Source organism: Chrysemys picta, chromosome 5, assembly GCF_011386835.1.
Source record: "Chrysemys picta bellii isolate R12L10 chromosome 5, ASM1138683v2, whole genome shotgun sequence".
Lineage (NCBI taxonomy): Eukaryota > Metazoa > Chordata > Testudines > Emydidae > Chrysemys > Chrysemys picta.
The window spans coordinates 70,755,718-70,780,539 of record NC_088795.1 but is presented as its reverse complement, the minus strand read 5'-3'; the positions used below and the strand labels follow the sequence as shown (position 1 = coordinate 70,780,539).

Genomic DNA, 24,822 nt, shown 5'->3' with positions numbered 1-24,822 from the left:
ATTACCCCCCACCCCCATCCCGATTTTTCACATTTGCTGTCTGGTCACCCTAGCTGCAACTGAGGAGTTTCTGCACACAAAGTGGCTTGGCAGTGTGTGCATATCTGCAGTTTGAGCACAAAAAGCTGCTTTACTGCGCAGAAACTTGCCAGTGTAGACAAGCCCTAAACCAGCATCGTTATAGCAATATAAACCTGTGTGCATTATAATGCCCTCAGTGCAGCCTTATCTCCAGTAGGTCAGAGTATCAGCAGTAGAGGGGTGCGGCCCTGGTCCTGAGTTCACATGCCCGCTCCCCTCCTGCAGTAAATCAAAAGAAATCCCTGTTACGTGTTTTCTGAGAATCGAAACTTAGCCGTGACAGCGGCGAGGCGCCTCCCACTCCGTCCTGTCCGATCATAAACGCAGCAGCAGCTGTTCCCAGGTGCTCTCCCCGCTGGTTTCTCCCGCTGCCCAGGTACGGTCTACAGAGCGGAGCATCTCCTGCCTTCTCCAGTGCACCTGTTGCTCTAGGGGGCGCGGAGCTGGCGGCTCGGACCAGGAAATCCCGTGGCTGCGAAGGACTGGGATGCTCTTCTCTTCTTTGGGGCGCTAGCAGGGACGGCGCAGGGATGGGAGGGGGAGTGAGCTGCCCCGGCAGGTGTCTCGTGAGGGGCACAGGGCTTACAGGGCTGGCAGTGAGAAAGTCAGGATGTGGGGAGAAGGAGGGCTGTGGGTAGTAGCAGGGTGTGTGTGTGTTTGCAAGTCCCTCCAAAGCCCTTGGATTCTTGCTTTCTAAAAGCCTCAGCCAATTTCCTACTGAGCAGAACAAGTTATTTTGAGTCCTATCTTTAATTGTCCCACCCCTAAGGTCTCTTAATTCTACCTAGTGCAAGTCCAGTTCTGTGAGTACAGATGCAAGTGAAAGGATAATTTGTTCTGTAGATTGTACTAGGTTTGGGGAGAGAGAGGGTTGTCTGAACAGTGGTATGCACACTGATGGCATCAGAAATTATATCAATTATTTATTCTAATTATTAAAGCTGCTCTCATATATATTCAATACTGGTTCAGGGACAGATGCCCCCACAATTCAGCATATTTATAATAGTTTCATTCTAAAGCAGCATTGATTTTGCTTTGAGCCACCTAGAATATTTCAAATATCTATGATTAATTACTTAAGGGTCTGGTTATGCCATAAATTCTTGTTGGATTCAATGAAACATAGTTATGTGGTATGTAGTATGTTTGCTTCTAGGTGCCAGAAACTGTTCTTTATGAAGCAGGTGTACCAGGTTACCTTAAAGGAGATCCTGATAATTTTTAGGCTATATTTAGCGGCTGTTTATAATCCTGTAAAATCAGGATAATAACAAAAGGGTTACTTTTTCTGGTTTTCATCTGAAGGCTGTAAGAAAATGTAGAAAATGTGGTCCAAGTGTTAACACCCATCAGGGATAAAAATCATCAGTAACCCACTTTTCTTGCTTCTATCCTGGATTCTGTTCTTGGAGGATGCAAATAATTTTGATTTTTAGTTTATTGGAAGCTGAAAAGCAGTAAATTCTTCATTTGCTATTCTGAGCTGCCTGCACACGTGAAACCAATATTATATTCTGGCACTGTAGTTTATTATATTCTGGCCTTAAAAATGGTGGCATTGCTATCTCTCTGGGTTAGGGTGGTTCAGGTGAAGTCACAAGCAGGAGAGATTTTGGCAAATATCTTCATAAAAAAACACAGAAACCTAAGGATTTCAGTGACACTGAAAGAGAAACTCAAAGTCTTAGGTCCCCAGTGCAAATTAATTTGAATTTCTTCTCTTTGTCATTAGTGGATATCTGAGTCCCCATCATAAAACAACTGCATAACTGGCAGATGAAGGGAATGAATTTAAGGATTGGAATAACTGGGGTAGGATTATGAAGCAGGAGGAGTAAACTGAAAACCAGGGATCCTAAGAGCTCTTGGAACTTGGAGGAATCATGTGAATTAAAAAAAGTAGTGTTTCTAAAACCAAAATATCTTTTAAAATCACTTTTGACAAGTGTCATTTGGGGCCACTGTCTTGGAATCTGTTACACAGGAATTTAAAGAATCTTGCAACATTCTCTGATGACTAGTTTTCTTTATTTCCAAGTGGTGGTTTGATTAGTTACTCCTGCACCAAAAAAATTAAAATGATGTGCCAAAAAATTAAAAATTCTGCACACAATATTTTAAAATTCTGCAAATGTTATTTGTCAAATAAATGTGGAGGCTCCAGCATAGCATTGGGGAGCACAGGCCACTGGCTGCACAGAGGTGGGAGATCACTGTGCAGCTCCCCCCTAGAACATGGACTCAGCGGTGAGGCTGCACCCAACCCTGACACAACGCAAGGACTGGTCCTGCCCCTCTGTGCCAGGTGCACCAGGTGTGGGCAGGCAGGCTCAGCAAAGTAGGATCCAAGTGTGGAGGGGCTTAGTGTTTGGGGATTTAGGTGTGGCTTGAGAGGGTTCTGAGTGGGGCAATCTGGGTGCGGGCGGCTCAGTGCGGGATCCGGGTGTGGGGCGAGATCTGGATGCACAGAGGCTTGTTGGGGGGTTCTGGGTACAACAGTAATTGGACTGTGCAGGGGGGTCCTGGTGAAGGTGTTTGGGTGTGGGGGGGCTCAGTGGGGGTCCAGATGCTGGGGGAGTGGGGTTCAGTGGGGTGGGGATCCAGATGTGGGTGGTTCATCAGGGTGGTCCATGTGCAGGGGGATTGGGGCTTATCGGGGGAGGAGGGGAGGATTCGAGTGCAGGGGAGCGGGTAAGGCTCGGCAGGAGGGTCTGGGTATGAGGGTGTGTGGATGCACGACAGTTGGGGGAGCATCTCCCTGTACAAGAATCCCTCCCCCTGCAGCTGAGGAGCGATAAGTGCAGGAAGCAGGGGAGGGGGAGCGTTTGCAGAGCTTTCTGCAGCTGGGGGAGAAATCTGGGGATGGGTCTGACCTGGCCCTGGATGCCATGCAGGGGAAAAGGAAGTCCTGTCCTCCCCAGTCCAGCTGGGGACTAGCAGCTGACCCCAATGCAAGGGTAGGAGCCACCAGTTGGGTCTCCCCCAATCCTACCTCCTGCTCCATAGTGATTTACCTCTCTGCCAGCTGCCCTGGGAACCGAAAAACATACTGCTGGGGAGGGTCGCTTCCCATTGCTTCCCTGTCAGAAAGTCATCTTCAGGGGGGGATAAATTCTGTGCATGTGCAGTGGTGCAGAATTCCTGCAGGAGTAATTAGTAAACAAAAACATAGTAGAGAAGCAGTTATCTCTCTCAAAACAGCACTACGGGTAAGTAGTATGAGGATTTGATGGGAATTATATGTTGTCTTTTTTTTAGTGGATCTGTGTAGTTATTGAGCACAAGTCTGCAATAACAGACTCGATATCTAAAAACTAATTCTTTCTGTTTAATTATCTAGGTTTTTATAATGTATACATTCCTTCCTTTGTCATAAGTCTAATATATTATTTTCTTTTGTTTAATATATGAAGTAAATTAGTAAATATTATTGGCTTGGGCTCATGGCATTTTACTAGCTTTCTTCTTCCAAAATTTTCAATGATACTATAGACATTGAGCTAGTTAATAAGGCACATAATTTTTCCCTTTACAGAGAAATGTATGTTTCTTAAAAGGCATTTTGAAGACTAATAGTACATCTAATAAGCATATGTAAGTTGAAGACTGGAAGTGTCAAGAGTCAGAATAAAGCCGTCATGGCTTCTGGAGGAACTGTTAAAGATGGCAGTGATGATGATGGTGGAGATCTCACAGCCCAAAACCTTGAAAAAAAATCTGTGTCTTTTGAAGATAAAGTAGAAAATAAAAGTGGCTGCATTGACTTTTCAAATGTATTTTGTTGGGAAAAGGAGATACAGCAGGTATCAAGGGTCAGTGATTATAGCAGACAAGACAACTATGATTTCAGAAATCCAGGTGAGAAGATACATTCATTTTTGTTCATAATCATATCGCTAGCTTAGATGGTTTTGACAGGAGGCTTCATTGAAGATTTCATCATTTTCACTGATTAATACTCATCTTGCAGTTCTGTGGTTATTTCTCAGACTTAGACTAGACTGCATGACCCTGAGCTGTTTTTCAACATTAGACCAAAGTTCAGAAGTATGTTTATTTTACAAGTTTCCATATTTGTTTTTAGTAGAGACAAACTTTAAACAAGAGAATATTTAAATGTGATGGGATACAGTTTGAAGCAGGGGAGTACTAAATCCTCTCCCATTTCTTTGGAAATTTACCACAAAGTTTTCTTCTAATAATTATGCCATTATTGAAGCAGAATGGAAACCAAGTTACATTCTCTGACACTACTTGGTGGTTTAAATTATGATGGGATAAATAAATTATGTCACTCATTTGACACTAATATGATGTGTAGAGCACAAAGCTAAGATTCAAGAATGATTATTTTAATCAAACACTTCAATTCCGGGTTAGGGAATAATAAAGAGCTTAGGGGATCTTTCAGATGAATGGTGCTAACTCAAATATAAAATCTTTACAAACACACCATGATTCTTGGGTCTGGCCAACCTGTATGCCACCATTGTACTTCTCCAATCCCTAAATCTGGTTCCATTCATGATGTAAATTATATTAGCCTCATGTCTGGCTAAGGATCATTTATCACAATGCTCTCTGGCCATGCCTGATCTTGCTGTTGGCACACTCCCAACATGCCCCCTATGCTGGCTTTATGTCATACCACATCCACAATAGATGTATCTCCAGATACCGTATTAATGCAGCTTTATGGCCCTTTCTTGCCACTGGAGGATCTAGCTTCAATTGTTCAGACTGAAATTTTCTATACTGGGTGCCTACTTCAAACTGAACTCTTTTTTTGGAAGTTTCACTAAAAACAGTTAAACTATTCAGAGAATGAAATTAGGAAGAAGATGGGTTTTTTTTTACATGTTAAGAAATTCTTAGAATACCTTGTTTTATAAGCTGGGATGTGTGCGCGCATGTGTGAAGATAAGCTGCAAGGAGAGGGGAGGAGCAGAAACTAGCTGTGGGGAAATAGGGCAGAGACAGATTGTAGGGGAGGGAACAGAGGCAGAGACAGACTGTGGGGTGTATATATTAGGGGCACATGTGCAGGGACAGGCAGGGTATATAAGGAAAGAAGGGTCTGTGCCCAGGGCTGCCAAGAGCGGGTTCAGGCCCCGGTGAACAATTTTTTTCGGGCCCCCCCAGCAAGGGCGGACGGGCTAAACAGGGCCGACGAGGGAAGCGGGAGAAGCTGGGGAAGCTGAGCCCCGGGCCCCCTTCCGGACCGCCGGGCCCTGGTAATTTGTACTGGCTTCCCCACTCTCGTCAGCCCTGTCTGTGCCCACTAGAGCACTCTCCCTTCCAGAATCTGTACGGAACCCAAGATGTTTTGTCCGTTTTTTTTTTAAACTTAGGAAATTATATTTAAAAGAACATTAAGGTTGCAAAATTGAGCACAGAAGATATAGGAAATGCCAGAATTAAGGTTGCCTCTCCTGGTGCATATGCATTATGATACAGTCTTTACTTACATGATTACATGTTATTTTTTCCCCATGAAAAACCTTAATTTTTGCATTTCCTAACTTCTGAGTGCTTGATTTGCAATCATAATGCTCTTTTAACAGCTTTTTCACATGTAATACGATAGAATGAGAAAGTGATTAGATATAGGCTGACTCTTTGATCATATAACTCTTGTGACTGATTGCTAAGAAAAATGTTTTATTAACTTTTTAGAACTAAACAAACACATAGGACTTCTGGAGAAAATATCTGACTTAATTTTGAACGACATACCAAAAGCTGAGTAAGTATGGTGGCAATTACTTGAGCTGAAAAAAATGCAAAGAGAAATTGTTAATCAAGAGAAGAATTTCAGTAAGACTCAGAATATGGCGGTGCTACTTAACAGATTATCTACAGTCCACACAGCTACATTTAGACAGTGGCACTCAAAATTTGCATACCTGAGGACCATATTGAAAAGTGTTCAAGGGCTGCATTCAAGGGTTGCACCTAGCTTTTCCATCTCTGATCTACGAACATCCTAGATACCACTTTCCCTCAGATTATACGAACAAATAACTATACTATGATTCCAAGTAGAGCTGGATGGTAATTTTCAAACTGAATGTTTTTCCATCAGAAAATGTGGAGTCATTGAAATTGAAACATTCTGTGGGAACATGTCAATTTCAACAATATTTTGTTTAGAAAAAAATCTTAAATATACAATATATAAAGTAACAAAAATAAAATTACAGAATACAAATAGTAAATGAAAATATATGAAAATAAAATGAAAGTCAAAATCAAAATGAAATGTTTTGATTGACCCAAAATGATTTTTTTTTAAAATTTGTATTTAAAAGGACATCTGGAAAAAATCATTATGATTTGGAATGAAAACAAATTTTGAAATCACAGAATTTCATACAAAATAGAACTTCTGGTCCTCAGTCAGCTTTTGTTCGCAGTCATATGACTGATGAAGCAACCTGCTTGCTGAGTGAAAAATAGAAAAAAATCAAAATCAGCCAGAGGTAAACCAATCTGGCAAGTTCCTTGAATATGGAATCAGGGCAGGGCTTTATTAATATACTCCCTTCCCAGCTGACAGCAGTGGCACATAATGCCTTTTATCCAAGTCTGGCTCAAAGGCCGCAACCATTCTTCTGGTGTAGACTTTGCCAACATTATCCATTCATTTGTAATCTCAAACCTGCTTTGCTGCAATGCATTCTACTAAGGGTAGTACTTGTAAAGCAGCTAGGGACTACAGCACTTGAGTAGAATGGACCACTGTAAGTAAACCAGTGACCTGTGGTCCTAGAATATGATATGATCCAAATAGCTTAAATAGGTAGATTCATGGGGGGGGGAGGGGTAGCTCAGTGGTTTGAGCATTGGCCTGCTAAACCCAGGGTTGTGAGTTCAATCCTTGAGGGGGCCACTTAGGGATCTAGGGCAAAATCAGTACTTGGTCCTGCTAGTGAAGGCAGGGGGCTGGACTTGATGACCTTTCAAGGTCCCTTCCAGTTCTAGGAGATGGGATATCTCCATTAATTTATAATTTATTTATTTATTTAGTTAGCAGAGATGAAACCAACTGTTTTGGCCTTGTACAAAAAAATATATCAACTGTTTTGCTAGACACTTCAAAAAGGGTCCCTATAAAGATAAAATTTTTTATCTTGGTGACGTGGTTTGTAACTGTACTTTGGAAGCCCAGTTTTCAGAAGCAGACATTTAAACTGTATATTTTGATCCTATATTTGCATATGAAAATAGGAAGTTTTGCTTTCACGTATGTGTTTGGAATGGCACAGTGCTTTTTTTCAGCAAATATTGGCTATGTGTAAATGGCTCTGTTGTTCAGTTTTCTAAGTTACACCCTACACTCTTTATCTATTTAGTTTTATATGAGTCACTCAGTTGATGACCGCCTGGAAAATTTCTAGGGCTGACGATGCCCTTTTCTGTTTTTTACAAGGTGTGTAAAAAATTCATAACATACAAACATTCCTTATAGCAGACGATAGGAATTTTGTTGTAAATATAATAGGAGACAACATGGTGACAATGTTTTTTACTGAGTTACTGATCTTATTTTTCTCATACAGAACTGGGAAATTGTGTTTAAGATTTTTTTTTAAAACTGCTACTTTTTACATTTCCTCAAGTACATTGTATTGTTTCCACATTGATGTTAAATTGTACTGTTTGTTTCCATATGCATTCTTTGTTTCAGGTATGTCAGCTTACTCAATGATTACGTTGAGTCTGAGTTTTTTCTGATTGATGGAGATTCATTGTTCATCACTTGCATAAGTGAACAGACATTACTGCCGGGACAGAACCTGCACTTCTTTTACCTGGTAGAACGCTTTCTACTGGATTTATCAAACAAAGGAGCAAAATACGTCATTGTTTTCTTCAAGGTAACAAATACATGATTTTTGCAATGAATGGTTGAATTCTTGCACTATATTTCTTCACTAGAGAAAAGTGTTCATTCATAATATATTAGGTAGTCTTTAAACAATAAGACAATAAAGGCCAAATTCAGACCTTTAGCCAATTTCTCCTCCAAAAGGTGCACAATTAGCCATGCAAAAGTAGTTTTTAGAGCTTGTTGCAAAGTTTTCAAGGAAACAGTTTTTTATCAGAAAATGCCACTTCATCAAAACTGAAACTTTTTGCCTGAATATACTAGATTCGATGAAAATTTTGTCAGGCCAGCTTTCTCAGTTCCAGGATGAAGAGCCTTTGTGTGCTTAGCCCAGAATAGCCAAATGGCTGGGGTACTCATCTAGGATTTGGGAGGCCTAGATTCAACTCCCTGCTCTGCCTGATTTAGATGAGAGACTTGAACCTGGGTCTCCCACATCCAGGTGAGGCACCCTAACCACCAGCTATTTTGGAAGTTTGGGTTCTCACTTTGATGAAAAACTTTGAAAAGACTTGTTTCCATCCTGATTTTTTGTTTTATTGTGAGCCTGAGAGTGTACTCATGCAAATTACTCATAACAAATGCATCTGTATTCCCAGCCGGGAATTCCTAGATGTTCACAGGAATATGTGATAAAATAAATAGACTAATACCCAAGCCCCGCTACTAAATGTTCATGTTATATATCTGGCTTAGGAGGATCTTTTGCTGCATCTCATGGTCCTCAGTCAGTTGCATCTTTATGGGCAAACACCTGTGGACAGATTGAGTTCTGAATTTGGGCCTGCAAGTATTCTCTCTGGTGTTTGATTAATATATGTGGCTGTTTTTTTTTTTTTTTGGCACTAGGTAACACAATATTGTTTTTTCTTTCCTACTGCTTTCAGAAAGGAGTTGGTTTAGGTTAATTTTAGTTGTGTGTTATCCATGGGTTGAAATGGAACATACCTATGGAGTGTAGTACTGCGCAAGGATTACTGTTCATTTCTGTTCCTTGTGTTAATTTTGTTTTTGCTTCAGCATTTTTTGAGAGCCACATACTATTTCCAGCCCATGGCAACAAAAAAAATAAAATAAAATAAAATAACATTGTGAGATTAAGACAAATTGGAAACTAATTGGAAACTTGAGGGAGTCAACAAGCATGTGGACAAGGGGGATCCAGTGGATATAGTGTACTTAGATTTTCAGAAAGCCTTTGACAGTATCCCTCACCAAAGGCTCTTAAGCAAAGTAAGCTGTCATGGGATAAGAGGGAAGGTCCTCTCATGGACTGGTAACTGGTTAAAAGATAGAAAACAAATGGTAGGAATAAATGGTCAGTTTTCTGAATGGAGAGAGGTAAATAGTGGTGTCCCCCACAGATCTGTACTGGGACAAATCATGTTCAACATATTCATAAATGAACTGGAAAAACGGGTAAACAGTGAAGTGGCAAAATTTGCAGATGATACAAAACTACTCAAGCTAATTAAGTCCCAAGCAGACTGTGAAGAGCTACAAAAGGATCTCACAAACCTGGGTGACGGGGCAACAAAATGGCAGATGAAATTAAATGTTGATAAATGTAAAGTAAAGCACATTATGTTTTCCAATCCCAATTCTACATATAAACAAATGGGGTCTAAATTAGCTGTTACCGCTCAAGAAAGAGATCTTGGAATTATTGTGGATAGTTCTCTGAAAACATCCACTCAATCTGCAGTGGCAGTCAAAAAAGCGAACTGAATGTTGGGAATCATTAAGAAAGGGATGAATAATAAGACAGAAAATATTATATTACCTCTATATAAATTCATGGTATGCCCACATCTTGAATACTGCATGCAGACGTGGTCACCCCGTTCAAACAAGATATATTGGAATTGGAAAAGATACAGCAAAGGGCAACAAAAATAATTAGGGGTATGGGGCAGTTTCTGTATGAGGAGTGATTAATAAGACTGGGAAAAGAGATGACTAAGGGGAAATATGATAGAGGTCTATAAAATCATGACTGGTGGAGAATGTAAATAAGGAAATGTTATTTACTCATTCTCATAACACAAGAACTAGAGGTCACCAAATGAATAGGCAGCAGGTTTAAAACGAACAAAAGGAAGTATTTTTTCCCACAACACACAGTCAACCTGTGGAACTCCTTGCCAGAGGATGTTGGGAAGGCCAAGATTATAACAAAAAAGAACTATATAAGTTCATGGAGGATAGGTCCATCAATTGCTATTAGTCAGGATGGGCAGGGATGGTGTCCCCAGCCTCTGTTTGCCATAAGCTGGGAAAGGGTGACAGGGGATGGATTACCTGTTCTGTTCATTCCCCCTGGGGCACCTGGCATTGGCCACTGTCAGAAGACAAGATGCTGGACTAGATGGATCTTTGGTCTGACCCAGTATGGCCATTTTTATGTTAACCTTGGTGATATTTGGGATCTCAGTAGTTTGAGGGTGTCAGTAATGCTTTCGCTGAATAGATTTGCTAACAAAACATTTTTCTTTCTCTATCAAGACTTTAAATGGTAAATTAATGACATTTTAAATTCACTTCTTTCTTTTACATAGCCTAATATCTTTCAAATTTGACTATGAAGTCAGAAAAAATTACTGTAAAATTAAAACATATATATGTTGACTTGCTCACATAGGCCCTAGTAATTCCCCCCCCCCAACTCTGATAAAATATTGTGTGTATAATAGTATGAAATTAGATTAAGGTAAAAAGAAACTGTAGAGTGTAGCTCAGATACTCTTCCAACTGTGAATTTGTAATTAATTTCTTTAGTCAATATCAATATGGAAATGGATAAAAGTTGAAATTCATATCCTCTTTTTCTTGCATCTGTACAGAGAAAATAAAAGCATTGACTATTCTAATTTTACTTAACTATTGTACATCAGGTTATATTATAGAGCAAGCACAATTTTAAAGTAAATTAAAAAGGGGATAAGGACAGTGATAAGAGACCCATCGAGTGAGGAATAAAGTAGTGAAGCATCTACTACTGGACATCATCCAAGATAAGATACTGAGCTAGAATGGCCACTGGTCTGATCCAGCTTGGCAATTTCTAGGTTTTTAACTACAGTGTGTCTAACTCTAATTTATGTACATTTTGGGAATACTTTGAGTCTCTACCTATATATTGGTATTCTGGTAATGTGAATAAGATGCAGAGGATCCAAATCTTGAATCTGAGAAGTCTGGTTTCCACCACTCTCCCTGGAGCAAAGCAGATTTAAGCTCTATAATTCAGGTTGGTGGAGGACAGGGCCGGCTCTAACTTTTTTGCCGCCCCAGGCAAAAAAAAAGAGCGCCGCCCCACTGTACTCCCCCCGCGAGCGCCGCCGAAATCCCCGCCCTCCCCACACCACGCCACCCGAAGCCCCGCCCCCTCCAAGCGCTGCGCCGCCTGAAGCCTCCACTCCCCTCCGAGCACCGCACGCGCCAGCCCTCACCTCCCCAAGGCCCCGCCCCCCTGAGCACCACGCCGCCCAAAGCCCCGCCCCCCCATCCAAGCGCCTTGCCGCCGAATAAAAAAACAAAATAAATAAATAAAAAATCGAGCGCTGCCCTGCCCCAACGTGCCACCCCAAGCATGTGCTTGGTTGGCTGGTGCCTGGAGCCGGGCCTGGTGGAGGATCTCCCAGGCATGGGGTTGGTCTAGTGCAGAGGCTCTCAACTGTTCGAGACTACTATACCCCTTTCAGGAGTCTGATTTGTCTTGCGTATCCCCAAGTGTCACCTCACTTAAGAACTACTTGCTTACAAAATCAGACAAAAATACAAAAATGTCACAGCACACTATTACTGAAAAATTGCTTACTTTCTCTTTTCTACCATATAATTATAAAATAAATCAATTGGAATATAAATATTGTAGTTACATTTCAGTGTATAGTATAGAGAGCAGTATAAACTAGTCACTGTTTGTATGAAATTGTAGTTTGTACTGACTTTGCTAGTTCTTTTTATGTAGCTTGTTGTAAAACTAGGCAAATATCTAGGTGAGTTGATATACCCCCCGGAAGACCTCTGCATACTCCTGGTTGAAAACTACTGTTCTAATGGCTCCTGTTTTGGCATCTACACTTGATCCATGGTGCAGGGCATGTTCCCAGTGGAAAGGGTGTGTGACCAAGCAGTCCTTGCACTCCAGTGATCCCTAGAACCACCTTGCTATGTGTAGTCCCAGCCTGAGGAACTGGCCCAAACCACTCACACATAAATCCCCAGCTGTACCAGTTGCTTACTAGGCACAGCCAAGAATCTGGCCCACAAGCTTTTGCTTCCACTCTTTATGTCAACAGAATCTTTTCATGTCTCCTTATGTTTTCTGTTTAGAAACTGATCCTGCCAATGCTTATGCACACAAGTAACCTTGAACATATACAGCTCTCAATGGCACTGGTGTAAATCCAGAGTAACTCCATAGCTGTGCTGAAGTCAATGGAGATTCTATGGATTTACACCAATGTAAGCGAGAGCATGATTGATCCAATAAGACTATTCGTGTGGCTAAAGGTTAGCAGGACTGGGCCCCCAATTTAAATTATTGTCTTATTTGGAAGTTATTAAAATTACATAATGTAAAGGGTTATTTTCATGTCCTGTTAATTCAAAATAATAGCTCCAAAGCAGATACTATGGATACATATATACAAAATATGTCATTACTAAGAATTAACATGTTTATACTCGTTGCACCAATTGAAATTGTTAATCTGTATAAAAATGATAGAATTTTACTTTATTTTTTACAGGATGCAGAGCATGCATATTTCAGGCATCCGACTCTCCTGTCCTTACGTACTGCACTGATTCTCCATCTTCAGCACAATACTGATGCTGTCATTCACACTGAATTTTCCAACTTTTTAGAAGAGAAGTGGCAATCTTTCCTGCAAGAAAGCTACCCATATTTTATAATAATCTCTGATGATGGACTGACTAAACTACAGACAAGCTTTCTCAATTTATTTATCATTCATGCCTTGTCAAAAAGAATCAACATTGTCCTTACTTCTGGACAAGAATCAGATTTTATCAGAGTTTATGGATATCACATCCATGGCATGTACAAGCACAAGGGCTTTTTCTCTCAGGTAAACAACATATTAAATCATTACTGATATTTAATAGAGAAATTTAATATTTAAACAGTGTAGTAGATCTTGCCCAAAAATGACTTTGAGAGCTAAAGCCTTGTCTATATTTGAAAACTTACAGTAGTGTAATGAAAAATTGACTTAGAGATAGACTGTAAACTCTCTGGGACAGGGACTAAGTTGAGTATGCACACAGAACATGGCATTAAATAAATATCAGACAAGGAGAAATGAGTGCATGAGTAGATTACGGCATAGCTAAAATGGTATGGGATGTGTCATGTGAGTTCCAAGTTATTTTTTCTGGTTTCGCATTAATATTTATTACTATTTACTATTATTTATTTATTTATTTATTTAATACTTTGTAGTTTGTAGGATTGTGTGGGATTGTGTGGGAAGGCAAGTTTTGAGGAGGTATTGAAAAAGCTGTATTGCATATAGGTTCAATGAGGATTTTCTTGGAGTAGGGCGTACTGTGGGGGAAGGCATGGAAAAGGAGACAATGTGTGAGAGGCAAGTGGTGGGCAGTAGGAGGAATCTAGAGACATGGAAAAGGCAAAGCACAGAAGCTGACTGGTAGAGTGGCAGTTAACAAGTGAGGAGTTGTAGGCTGGGGCAGAACCTCTACATTCAGTACAGAAAGCTGCCTTTATTTAATGTATGCAAAGCCCTTTTTGAGCTCTATCCTCTCCACATTTAAGCCCCTCTGAAAGACCAATTGGTTGTAATGCCTGTACAAAACTTGCTGATAGACAATACCATACCTGAGGAGTAGTTTGGAAATTCGTGTATATTTGTTAGCTAAATTTGTGGTGCTGTTTCCCCTTGCCTGCTCTTTGTGTTTAGATTGTGAGCCAGCGGGGCAAGGATTGTGCTTTCTTCACAATAAACTGCTCACTCATGAGCTACAGGCCAAAAAATATTAGCATAAATTACTCCTCACATAATTTTGAACAAATATACTCAAGAAAATCACACTTCACAGAAAATACATGAACAGAAAAAGGTGAAATTTGTCACAATATTCTCTACTTTGAATATTGAGTTCTATAATATGTACCCATTATAACATTTTTTTTTGGAGGAACTGTATCAGTACTCCAAATTGGTATTAACATGCGTATTTTCCATTTTAGCCTTTTTGAATGACCTAAAAAAGTCATAATATTCTAATAGCATGTACATTTAAAAATAAAATGGCTGAATTTAGAAGATAAAAAGCTTGATTTAAAAAATAAACTATATATTTTTTAAGCACCGAAAAGAGATTCAGTGTGTTTTCCAAACACTGGTTAAAGACTTGCAGGAATCCAGTACAGCAACATTACTTTCTCTCTCTGGACATTCAAGTGTGAAGGACATGGAAAAAGAGGTACTTCATTTTGTTACTTCAGTCAAAAGCTTGAAAGAATTTCTATCAAAATCCTACATTAGTTTTAGTTCATATTGAACATATATCATTGTGGAAATGTCTTAGGAATGTTGTAATTTGAAAAAAAAAGGTAAAAAATTGAAAGCTGAAAATCCATTGTGCGGGTTCCACATTAAAAATATAAACTGGAAAGTATAAAAATGCACACAGTTATGTTCAGGAAAGATCTAAGTAGATCCCCCTATCAGCTTCAAAATTAAATGTATTTTATACCTTCAATCTGCCCTACTCTAAAACTGTAATATATAGTATTGCTGTATTACTTTTTTACTAAAAATTCCTTTTTATGGTGACTGGCATATCATTTGTTTATTCTTAAATACTACATGTATCTTATTTAGCATACATGTACACTTCCTGAATGATATATTATTGCTAATGAGTATATTTGATTCCCTTTTTATCTGGAGGATAGACTACAAATATAGGTCCCGATCTTTTAAATACTTAAGTATGTTAAAAACTTTGCTCAAAGTTAAGCACATGGATAAGTGTCTGCAGGATTAATGCCTGATTCAAAGACTATTTAAGTCAGTGGAATGACTTCCATTGACTTCAATGGCATTCGGATTGGGATGGATAATATGTGCATCTGATTAGTGATTACGATTCAATAAATTTGCCAGGGCACAGCACTTCTAGAGGTCAGGCCTTAAAATTAAATGATTAAAACTGGACTTCCCGACACATAGAAGTCTCCCTCATTTATGTATGCCAAATGCTTTCCCTCTTCCTCTCTTCCTTTAAATTCCCTTGTTTTGGCTAAGACCAAATCCAAATCCCTCTTCCATTTGCAACTCCTTATTCTTGCACCTGAGCAGGATAATTAGACAACAATTCAAAGAAAAAGAAAAATGCATTTCCAAGATTTCTTCTCCTTCTTCCCTTGTTTATTTATTACACTCCTCTAACCTCTCTCCTGCCATGTGATGTATAATATGTATAATGTAGATCTCAATACTGCAAGGTGTTGGCAAATCATCCTTCACCTCTACAGGGAGGCATCATTCTTATTTCCCTAGGCCTGTGACTAAATATTTCATTCATGTGATTTTGGTCCCTGTTGGCTTCTTTGCCTATTATATTTTTAAAAAGAGAAAACTCTTCCTTTAAAATCCTCCTCATATATTTAATTATATATTTCATGATATCAGGTTTGTGAGACATTATCCCAGTTCAAGCATATTTGGCCAGAAATATCTGATGTTCGACACATTGTCTGCATTGTCTCATGTGCACTGGGGCTGAGAATGTACAGTAGGTTACAAAAGAAACACCAGGCTACCATTCGAAAACAGGTAGGATTTTCATTTAGCACAAACTCTTGCTTTTTTCTTTTCATTCCCTCACCTTGACAGGTGTGATATTTTAAAGGTATGCATTTTCCCTCTGGCATATGTTCAGTGCGTTATCCATCTACTCCTATAAACTATTATTACAAAATATTTTTACATAAAAGCCTGTTAGTAGAACACAAATAATTTGCAGAAAAGCAGCAATTGACATACATAGAAATAAATATCTCTGGAGCTACAGTATTTCAAATACAGACTAGAATGTTTTATTCTACACACGATGTGGAGCTCTGTGCCATTATATATGCCTTTTTAAAGATTAAATGGAATGAGTCAGGGCATTTAATAACCCCAGTGTTGTCAAATTTTATCATGACTCTCACTATATCTGATGTTTCACTTAAATAACCAGCTTTTGAAGACAAGTGATTATGAGAGTATCTCAGCTTTCTTCCAAAGCAAAAGTGAATTTCTAGCCCTCATGGTTGCAGAGAAAGATTTAAAAATGAGACTAAAGCGCAGCCTGAAGGCTCCAAAACTAAAAAGCAAATTAGAAGAACCTAATATTTACTCGTATCTAAACATTTGAAAAATTTTCTGCCAAGCTCATGATTTTGAGGGGGTCTTGATTTTTGAACATTTGGGGTTAGTAGTATTGTTACCCTGAGCACTATACATCACAGACCAGTCATGGCAACCTTAACTGTCCCCCAATGTATACATCTGGGGTAAGAGGTGCTTGAAGTCTGGCATCCTCATAGAGGCAGAGTTAAGGTAGCAATGTGCAATTTACGATGTATGCTGGTTGTGCTACTGGTGAAGTCAGTATCTCCTGGTAGAGGTGTAGAGTTAGATTTCTTAATTTTTCATGTCCTTGCTTGTGTTGGGTATGTTATGTGTAGACAAACCTTTACTTACATATAATATGGTCTTTTATACCTCTGGCTTTAACAAGTATTGACCAGAGCTATAGATTTGGCCTTGCATTTTGCACTCACAGTTTTTGAGGCACAAATAATTTGAGACAATGTTGTAGATGCAAAATAATTGTGGATGGAACTGATCTCATTAATAAGTGTGATCATGCCAATAGATGAAGTCAGATTGAGTGCATTCACAAATCAGATGGGGTGGGGAACCTACAGCCAATGGGCCAGATCCATTCCACTGCTTCATTTCATCCGGTGCCATGGCCCGGAAGCCCTGAGCCTTGGTGCCCCCACCTTGCCCAGGGGGCTGGAGCTGTGAGCACTGGCTTGCCAGAAGTCTGGTTGGCTGCATGCAGCTCCTGGAAGGGACTGGCATGTGCCTGTGGCCCCTAGCAGCAGGGGCGATCAGGGAAGCCCCGCCCACCCCCCAGCACTGGCTCCGCAGTTCTCATTGGCCAGGAATCACGGTCAATGGGTGCTGTGGGAGCAGTGCCTGCAGGCGTGGGCAGCACGCATAGCCCCCTGGCCCCTCCACCTAGGGGCTGGACATGGCGGACGCTTCTGGGAGCACAGAGCCCTGACAGGTAGGAAGCCTGCCTACGCTCCACTGCATCACTGACCGGAGCTACCTGAGGTAAGCGCTGCCCGATCGGAGCTCGCACCCCAACTCCTCTGCCCAGGTAGGAACCCCCTCCCCACTAACTCCCTCCCAGAATCCACACCCTCACCTGCACCTCAATCCCCTGCCCCAGCCTGGAGCCCCCTCCCACACCCTGAACCCCTCATTTCTAACCCCACCCTGGAGCCTAGGGGAAGCCATGAGCCTCTGCGCACCCCCATCTCCATTGGGCTGGAGCCACGCTGCTGTGGGGGGAAGTGCCGAGCCTCCACACCCCCCTGGGGGGCTGTGTGTGGCCTGCGACTGATTTTTTCTGTGGGTCAGTGGCCCCGATAGAAAAAAGGTTCTCCACCCCTGGTCTAAAAGATCAATTCTATATGTCTGTAGTTATGTCTGCAAAACAGCAGATGCAAAATGGAAGATCAGATTGAAGCTCCTTTCAAAATATGAATTGCAAAATAGGTTGCATGTAGGCATGATACTTTTTGTTTGTATTTATACAGGAGAAGAGTAGGGAAATAACACCAGAAGAAGCAGAAGACCTAATCAGGATGTATTGCCTGAGTGTGGTTTTTCTTTTCCATTTACCTCTTTCACAACGAGCTCGGGTTAGATCAATCAGTTATCATTGGAGTAAACAAACTTTCACATTTATACAAATGGTAGGCAGTGCATTTTTATTGTTTGTACTTTTAGTTCTTATTTATTAACAATAGACACAAGGGGTGGGATCCATGAAGGAACTTAGGTGTTGTAACACTTGAGGGCAGGTCTACACTATGGGGCTAAGTTGACCTAACTTACGCAACTCCAGCTATGTGAATATTGTAGCTGAGTCGACATACCTTAGATCGACTTATTGCAGTGTCTACACCGCGCTGGGTCAACGGGAGAAACTCTCCCGTTGACTTACCTTATGCTTCTCATTCCGGTGACATACCGGAGTCAATGAGAGAGCGATCAGCGGTCGATTAGACCCACAAAATAGACTCCCGGTGGATCAATCGCCCCACATCAATCCCCCAGTAAGTGGACACAAGCCTTTAGCGTCATAGAGTCTCCCACCTCCCAAGTGAATGCCCAAACCCCTGGACTACAGAGTTATTATTTTGCTCTTTGGCCCAAGGATTGTTGAAATATTTAGCCACAGTGCACATGCCCAGACGCAAGAACACAGGCACCTAAGGAACTTGTACTCTGAAAGCTTAGGCACCAAGTGGGTTTAGGCACCTACAGGGTTCGGTGGGAATTTTGTGGATCACACAGGAGCCAAAACTGGGACTTAGTCATTTAAACCTGAGATTTAGACACCTAAATCTGGGATTCAGGTTCTTAAGTACCTTCAGAGATCCTGTCAAATATGGCTTTTAAAATAAAGGATTGGCTACCTTTTAAAGTGGTTTTAGCATGCTATCCATTACAATAATCACTATCCCGAGTGCAAACCTTTGTGTCCTAAGGCTGAGCATATTTAATATTTAAATCAATCTCTTTGCAAGCCTACATTTTCAAATAGAAGATGAGGTCAGACCATTTAACCTTTAACAGTTTCTAAAAATTATTTACCAAAATGTTCCAAGTAAGCATTTTAAAAATGTCTAAAATTTCAAATAAAAAACCTAGGAAAAATAATGAAATGAATGATACATCTTAACTATCTTGTGTGTTTAGTTATTTGTGAAGCTACGTGGCTCTTTATAGCAAAAATAAATTATAATGTTTTGTGCACCGATAGCACTTTCCAGCCAAATATCTCAAAGTGCTTTACAAGTACTAACAACTAAATCCTGCAAACACCAAAACCTGTGTATAACTTTAATCTCATGAATAATCCCATTGATTGCAATGGAACCCCTTGCCTGAGTAAATTATACACAAGTTTAAGCATTTGCATGATCAGATACTAGACCAGAGGTGGGCAAACTACAGCCCGTGGGCCTCATCCATCCCACGGGACCCACCTGCCGAACTCCTGAGCTCCTGCCCTGGGATGCCAACCGCGAGCCCCTCCCCTCTGTTCCCCCATAGCCTCAGCTCGCCCCGCCGCTGGCGCAATGCTCTGGGCGGTGAGCTCCTGGGGCAGCGCAGCTGCAGAGCTGCAGCCTGACCTGGTGCTCTGTGGGCAGCACGGCTGCCTGTCTTGCTGCTCTGGGTAGCCCTGCCAGCCACCAGTGCTCCAGGCAGCGTGGTAAGGGGGCAGGGAGTGGGGGGGTTGGATAGAGAACAGGGGAGATTAGGGTGGTGGTCAGGGGGTGGGGGTGTGGATAGGGGTCGGGGCCATCAGAGGGTGGAGAACAGGGGAGTTAGTCAGGAAGGAGAGAGGGGGTTGGATGGGGCGGCAGGGGTTCCAGAGACGGTCAAGGGACAGGGAGTAAAGTGCTACTCAACATGAATAAAGGGACAGAATCATTCCCTTAAATATGTTATGGCCAGTGTTTCACTACTGTCTCATCAATGCCTTATCTTCTCAAAATGGCACTGGAGTTTTCATAATATTACCATTTAGAGCTTACAATGCACTCTCCTGTCAGGTGTAATGGTGACCTATCACCATTCCCTTTAACTTTTCTGAATCTGTGCTTCTTTCCTACCACTCTGCTTTACACTTTTTCTCCAAAATGGTCTAAGTGCATGGATTTGTTTAACAAATATTCAGACCTTTGTGATCACCAAAAAATCAAGTTGGGTAATTAAGAAAAAACTTCAAGGTGCGTTCAGCATCTGATACTGGAGCCAAAATCTTAAGGAGAAAAAAAAGGTTTTTTTGTGTTGAGTATTGATACCTTGCACAGAAGTTAATCTAGTGTATTCATCCTATTTATCTTTTTTTCCTTTTAGCATAAAGGTTGCGAATTTTTTCTTCTGAAACATCTGACAACTGAAAAGCTGTGGAAAGTGGATTTCACTCATTTGCCTGATTTAAGTGATGATCTTTTGTGGAAGAATGTTGCATATTACTATGAAGTAGAAAATGAGCAAGGTACTACATTCATATTTGTTTCTTCACTTATTAGTTTTTAAACCTAATCTAGATTTTAATCCAACAATAAAACACTCAGTAGTTCATGTCACATTAATTAATATTAGATTCTGACATTAGGCATATACCTGAGCAAGCTGGACCTATGTAGGAACATCCCTGGGATGCATTATGACATACAGAGACACCATTATCACAATTCCTCCCCTACTTCTTCCTCATTCCTCAGGTAGATGAGTGGGTGGGGTAGAAGATTACTATTGCCTACATCAGCAGTAAACTACTGTCTTTACCCCATTCCCAGCATCCTACACTGCTTCAGCTAGCGAGTGATGGGTGTAGTCATGCTTCCACTCATTCCCCTCTCCTTGTCCACTCCCTGCCTGCCTGGTTCAAGGAAGGAATAAGTGGGCAAGGAGCCCTGCTTACTTCTAAATGCCTGAACACAAGGCTTGGAGTGCAAGGCTTGTGTGAATGTGTATTTCAAGTTGATATCTCACCCACTGTTATTATTCTGTAATGACATAACTGTTTTCTCTTTTGTTACTTTGATGTTGTGTCTTGTACTGTATTTACAAAGGTCCTCAATTCTGCCATTCTTATACTGAAGTGTGCAAAAAATTCAAGAAAGCTAGTTATAAAATAAATATTTTCTAGCAAAATATTAGTTTCCAGTTTACATTCCATCTTAGGGTTAAACTTGGATATGGGGGAAAAAATTAAGAGAGAGTATGAATATCTGTGGAGTATCATATCAAAACTATCTGGAAAGGATGATGATGGAAAGTCTTTGCCTCTGAGAAGAACTTCTATATCTTTTCTTGAAAAGAGAGCTTCACCAACTGAAGGTACCATAGTAACAATCTTCAAAGTTACACTATGTTATTATTTTAACTCATGATTTTAAAATTGTATTTATTAAGGCTCTATTCTGCAGAAAATATGTGATTCCTCCATGAACAGAACAGTCTGCTTAATCTTTTGACATATTTCAAAGAAATCTTACTGCTTAGTAGAAACAACAATCTTTTAAAATATTCCTCCTTTAGTAGGAGCTATTGAGTTGACTAAACTCTTGCCTACATTTCATCAGAGGCAACAAGTATGGAGGGTTTCATACACAGCTGGGCAAATACTTAAAAAAATTGATTGGGATTTTTAAATGAATTTGTTTTGACTATTCAGACCCTTTTTGAATTCAACTCTCATAAATGTTCTAGCAAATTGGTTAACTGGCAGTCATGTTAACAGTCGTGTCTGTGAAAATGGTGATTTCAAAGAAACTGAATTCTTAATTAGGAAAGAAATAGTCACACAAGAAACATTTTAAGAACTAGGCCCATTCAGTTATTGGGACTGTGGCGGGGTGACAACTCACTGGCACAGCACCTCCTACTGATCATCCTGGGAATTAGCTCTTCTCACCTGCCACTGGCTCCCATGTCTCTCCCAGACCCTAGTGCCCTTTTTTCCTGGGGGTTCTGCCTCAGCAGTACCCCCACTCTGGGTCTCCCCTCCCTGGGGAAACCTCCCACCCTCTATCCCCACCTTGCCTCAGTGGTGATTGCCAGTCATCATCTAGCCCCCGCTCACTGGGGCAGACTGCAGTCTGTAAACCATTCATCATCGGCAAGGGGGTTAGGACCTGCTGCCTTTGCCTATCTCTGGGCTGTCCCTCTGCAGCCCCCATACCTTTTCATAGGCCCTTTTCAAGGCTTGCAGCCGGGGTTTTACTAGGCTGGAGCTCCCCAGCTCTCTCTGCCCTTCCCCAGCACTGCTCCACCTCAGGTACCCTTCTCAGCTCCCAGGCAGCCCACTCCTTCTCTCTTTAGAGCCAGAAAGAGACTAACAGCTTCTGGCCCAAAGCCCTCTTATAAGGGCCAGCTGGACGCTGATTAAGCTGTCCACAGCCTTGGCTGCTTTCCCAATCAGCCTACCTTTTCCCAACCACCACCCTCTCCAGGGCTGCTTTTAACCCCTCTTTACTGGAGTGGGGCAGCAGCCCCTCAACAGGGACAAAAAGTATCATATGACCCACATATCCAAACAAAATCAACTAACCAATCTAATCATTCTGGATATTCACAATGACCTGCCCCTAATTAATGAACTTAATTAATGAATCAAGAAAATTGCAGGATGACTACAAACCCCTCATGAACAGAAGTAGTAGTAAAATGTGTCAATTTATCTGCAACTAGTTTTGTACCTATCTCTAGTTTCATCAGTCAGGAAATAGAAGCTGAAGAGATAGTTCTGGGTATTTTGCAATTAGGAGATACACTGAGGATCACTGTAGCTAAGCCTTGTCTTCACTGCTTAAAAAAACGCGTTTCTTACCTCAGGGTAACTAATTCATGTGAGCCATGCCAAGATAAAAACACAGTGAAGATAAGGTACTTTAGCTTTACTGTGAGGTAAACTAGGTGAGAGAAGTGGGAGGTGTAGTGCTGACCTCACCTGATCTCTTGAGATTCTTCCCAGCCCATTTCCATGATTTTATTATTATAGTTTACCTTGCTATAAAACTAATGCGTTTTATCTTCACTGTTTTTAACTTGGGATAGCTCACTCACATTCAGGCCTGCTGCAGTAATTTTGGCCCCCAGGGCAGAACAGTCAATGGTTCTCCTAGAAAGGGATGACTGAAGTTTTCGCGCAGTGCTGTGCCTGCACTGACTGGTGCCCAGTGAGCTGTTGCTAGCTGCACTGCTGGTGCCCAGCGAGCTGTCGGCTGCGCTGCTGGGTGTGCTCTTCCGACATGGCCAGGGTTTCCACATGCTCACTTGGCTGTCTTCACCGCCGCCAGCACCACCCCATACACGCCTAAGAGACTTGCGGCCCACCTGGGCGATTTAAAAGGGCCTGGGGGCTCCTGGCCACCACCACCCCTACCGGTGGGATGGCTGTATTCCTTTTATTTACAGGGGAGGTCTGTGTGACATTGTGTGCCATGCTCTACCCAGAATAATAGCTAAAGGACATAGTCCTGTTCATAGTATTTATTATTTTAAGTAACGGTAATAAGAAGGGTACAGAAAAGAATGGTCAGAGAGGAACGCACACATTCTTATTCATTTTTTCACCTTTGGAAATCATAATACCACCACAATTATATGCAGCTACAAGTCAGGATAAGAATCTCGGCAAATAAGCAAGAAAGGAAAATAAATATGAATTGAAAGAAACAACGGTGAGAAATTAATTTGGAAAACAACAGGTAATTAATTCAACCTATAGTTCCATTATTTACATTGCATGTGTCGCAAGAAATAAGACAGAAGCAACATAAATAAATTACTACATGTGGGGAGAGGACAGCCTACTTTAATGCTATATTAGGTTAAATTACGAGAACTGTTCTATTGGTTAAGTTTCAGTTTTTCTTTTGCCTTTCCTAGTATAAAGTCACATAATTTTTACAGATCATTTATAAGTGCTTCTCTCTGTGCTCAGTCAAGCAAGAATGTAAATGACAGAGGCCAAAAATTTCAAACCTGAGTGGCTAAAATTAGGCTCCAACATAAAAGTAGCCCAAGATGCTAAGCAGAACAAAGTGGCTTGATTTTCAAAGGTGATGAGCATCTATAACTCCCATTGCAAACCAGGCCACTTTTAATTGGGAGCCTAAGTATGGATTTAAAAGCCTAATTCTTAGGTTTGAAAACTTTGGCTAGAAGGAATAAGTTCTGTGCATTACAGAACTTTCTGTTAGCAAGTTTCACAGAACAATAATATGAATCAAAACTCTGCCTAGATATTTTATTTACTAAATCTGAGCTATCAGTAGAGGCTTGTTTTAGTATTGCTTTCTCTTGAATGAAGGGCGTTGTGACTTTGCTTTACTGAAATTGCATTTGAACATTATTCTAAGATGTTGCAGTAAATATGTTACTGTAGCAGACTTTTGAAGAACTGTCTTTTTTTTCACATTGAAAAGAATCCAAGAATATTCCTAATCTAGGGCTGATACCCATGACATCTATGGTGGTGGATGAATTTGCTGGAGATATTTTAAGTAGCCTACCATTTTTAAAAAGGTATGTGTGTTTTATTTTTTTTATTTTTCTGAATATATATAAGATTAAATCATTGGGTATTGTGGTTTTGTCATGTTCTAGGAATTTTCATTGTGATGACTATTTTTGTTTTCATAATTTGGTATCAAACAACCCAGGCAACATTTTCAAAATATTAATTAAAAAATGTAGGAAGTTAAGAAGTAAAAACAGTATGCATTAAAATGTAAAAGCAAACAAACAAACATATTGGAAAAACAGAGTAGCCTGTAGTGGCATTTCTATATATTACAGGATGTTCTTGGATGCTGTTCTCTCATAAACACATACATGTGGGTTTCATGTATGTGTCTCTCTCACACACCCACACCCTCCCACCCACCAATTTATAATACATACCCAAAATCTCTGGAATGAAGACCATGATCAACAATTCTACTCTTGAGGCATACTGGAACTTTCTACGAT

At 40.7% G+C, this 24,822-nt stretch overlaps 1 protein-coding gene across 5 annotated transcripts in view; it reads left to right on the top strand.

Annotated features, from left to right (window-relative positions):
• Positions 1-361: 361 nt before the first annotated feature.
• Positions 362-24,822, top strand: part of LOC101939412 (DExD/H-box helicase 60) — a 76,334-nt gene continuing 51,873 nt past the window's right edge. For 3 of the 5 annotated variants that reach the window (XM_042842125.2, XM_042842124.2, XM_005309742.5), the window contains exons 1-11: positions 362-457; positions 3,620-3,942; positions 5,761-5,830; positions 7,775-7,964; positions 12,733-13,074; positions 14,336-14,452; positions 15,667-15,810; positions 17,859-18,017; positions 20,194-20,335; positions 21,028-21,183; positions 24,276-24,375. In XM_042842125.2, coding sequence (XP_042698059.2) covers positions 3,723-3,942; positions 5,761-5,830; positions 7,775-7,964; positions 12,733-13,074; positions 14,336-14,452; positions 15,667-15,810; positions 17,859-18,017; positions 20,194-20,335; positions 21,028-21,183; positions 24,276-24,375 — 1,640 coding nt within the window. In that variant the 5' untranslated portion in view covers positions 362-457; positions 3,620-3,722. Of the gene's footprint in view, positions 458-3,155; positions 3,294-3,619; positions 3,943-5,760; positions 5,831-7,774; positions 7,965-12,732; positions 13,075-14,335; positions 14,453-15,666; positions 15,811-17,858; positions 18,018-20,193; positions 20,336-21,027; positions 21,184-24,275; positions 24,376-24,822 lie in introns of those variants that run through there. The other 2 variants (XM_042842123.2, XM_042842128.2) reach the window with 2 other exon arrangements.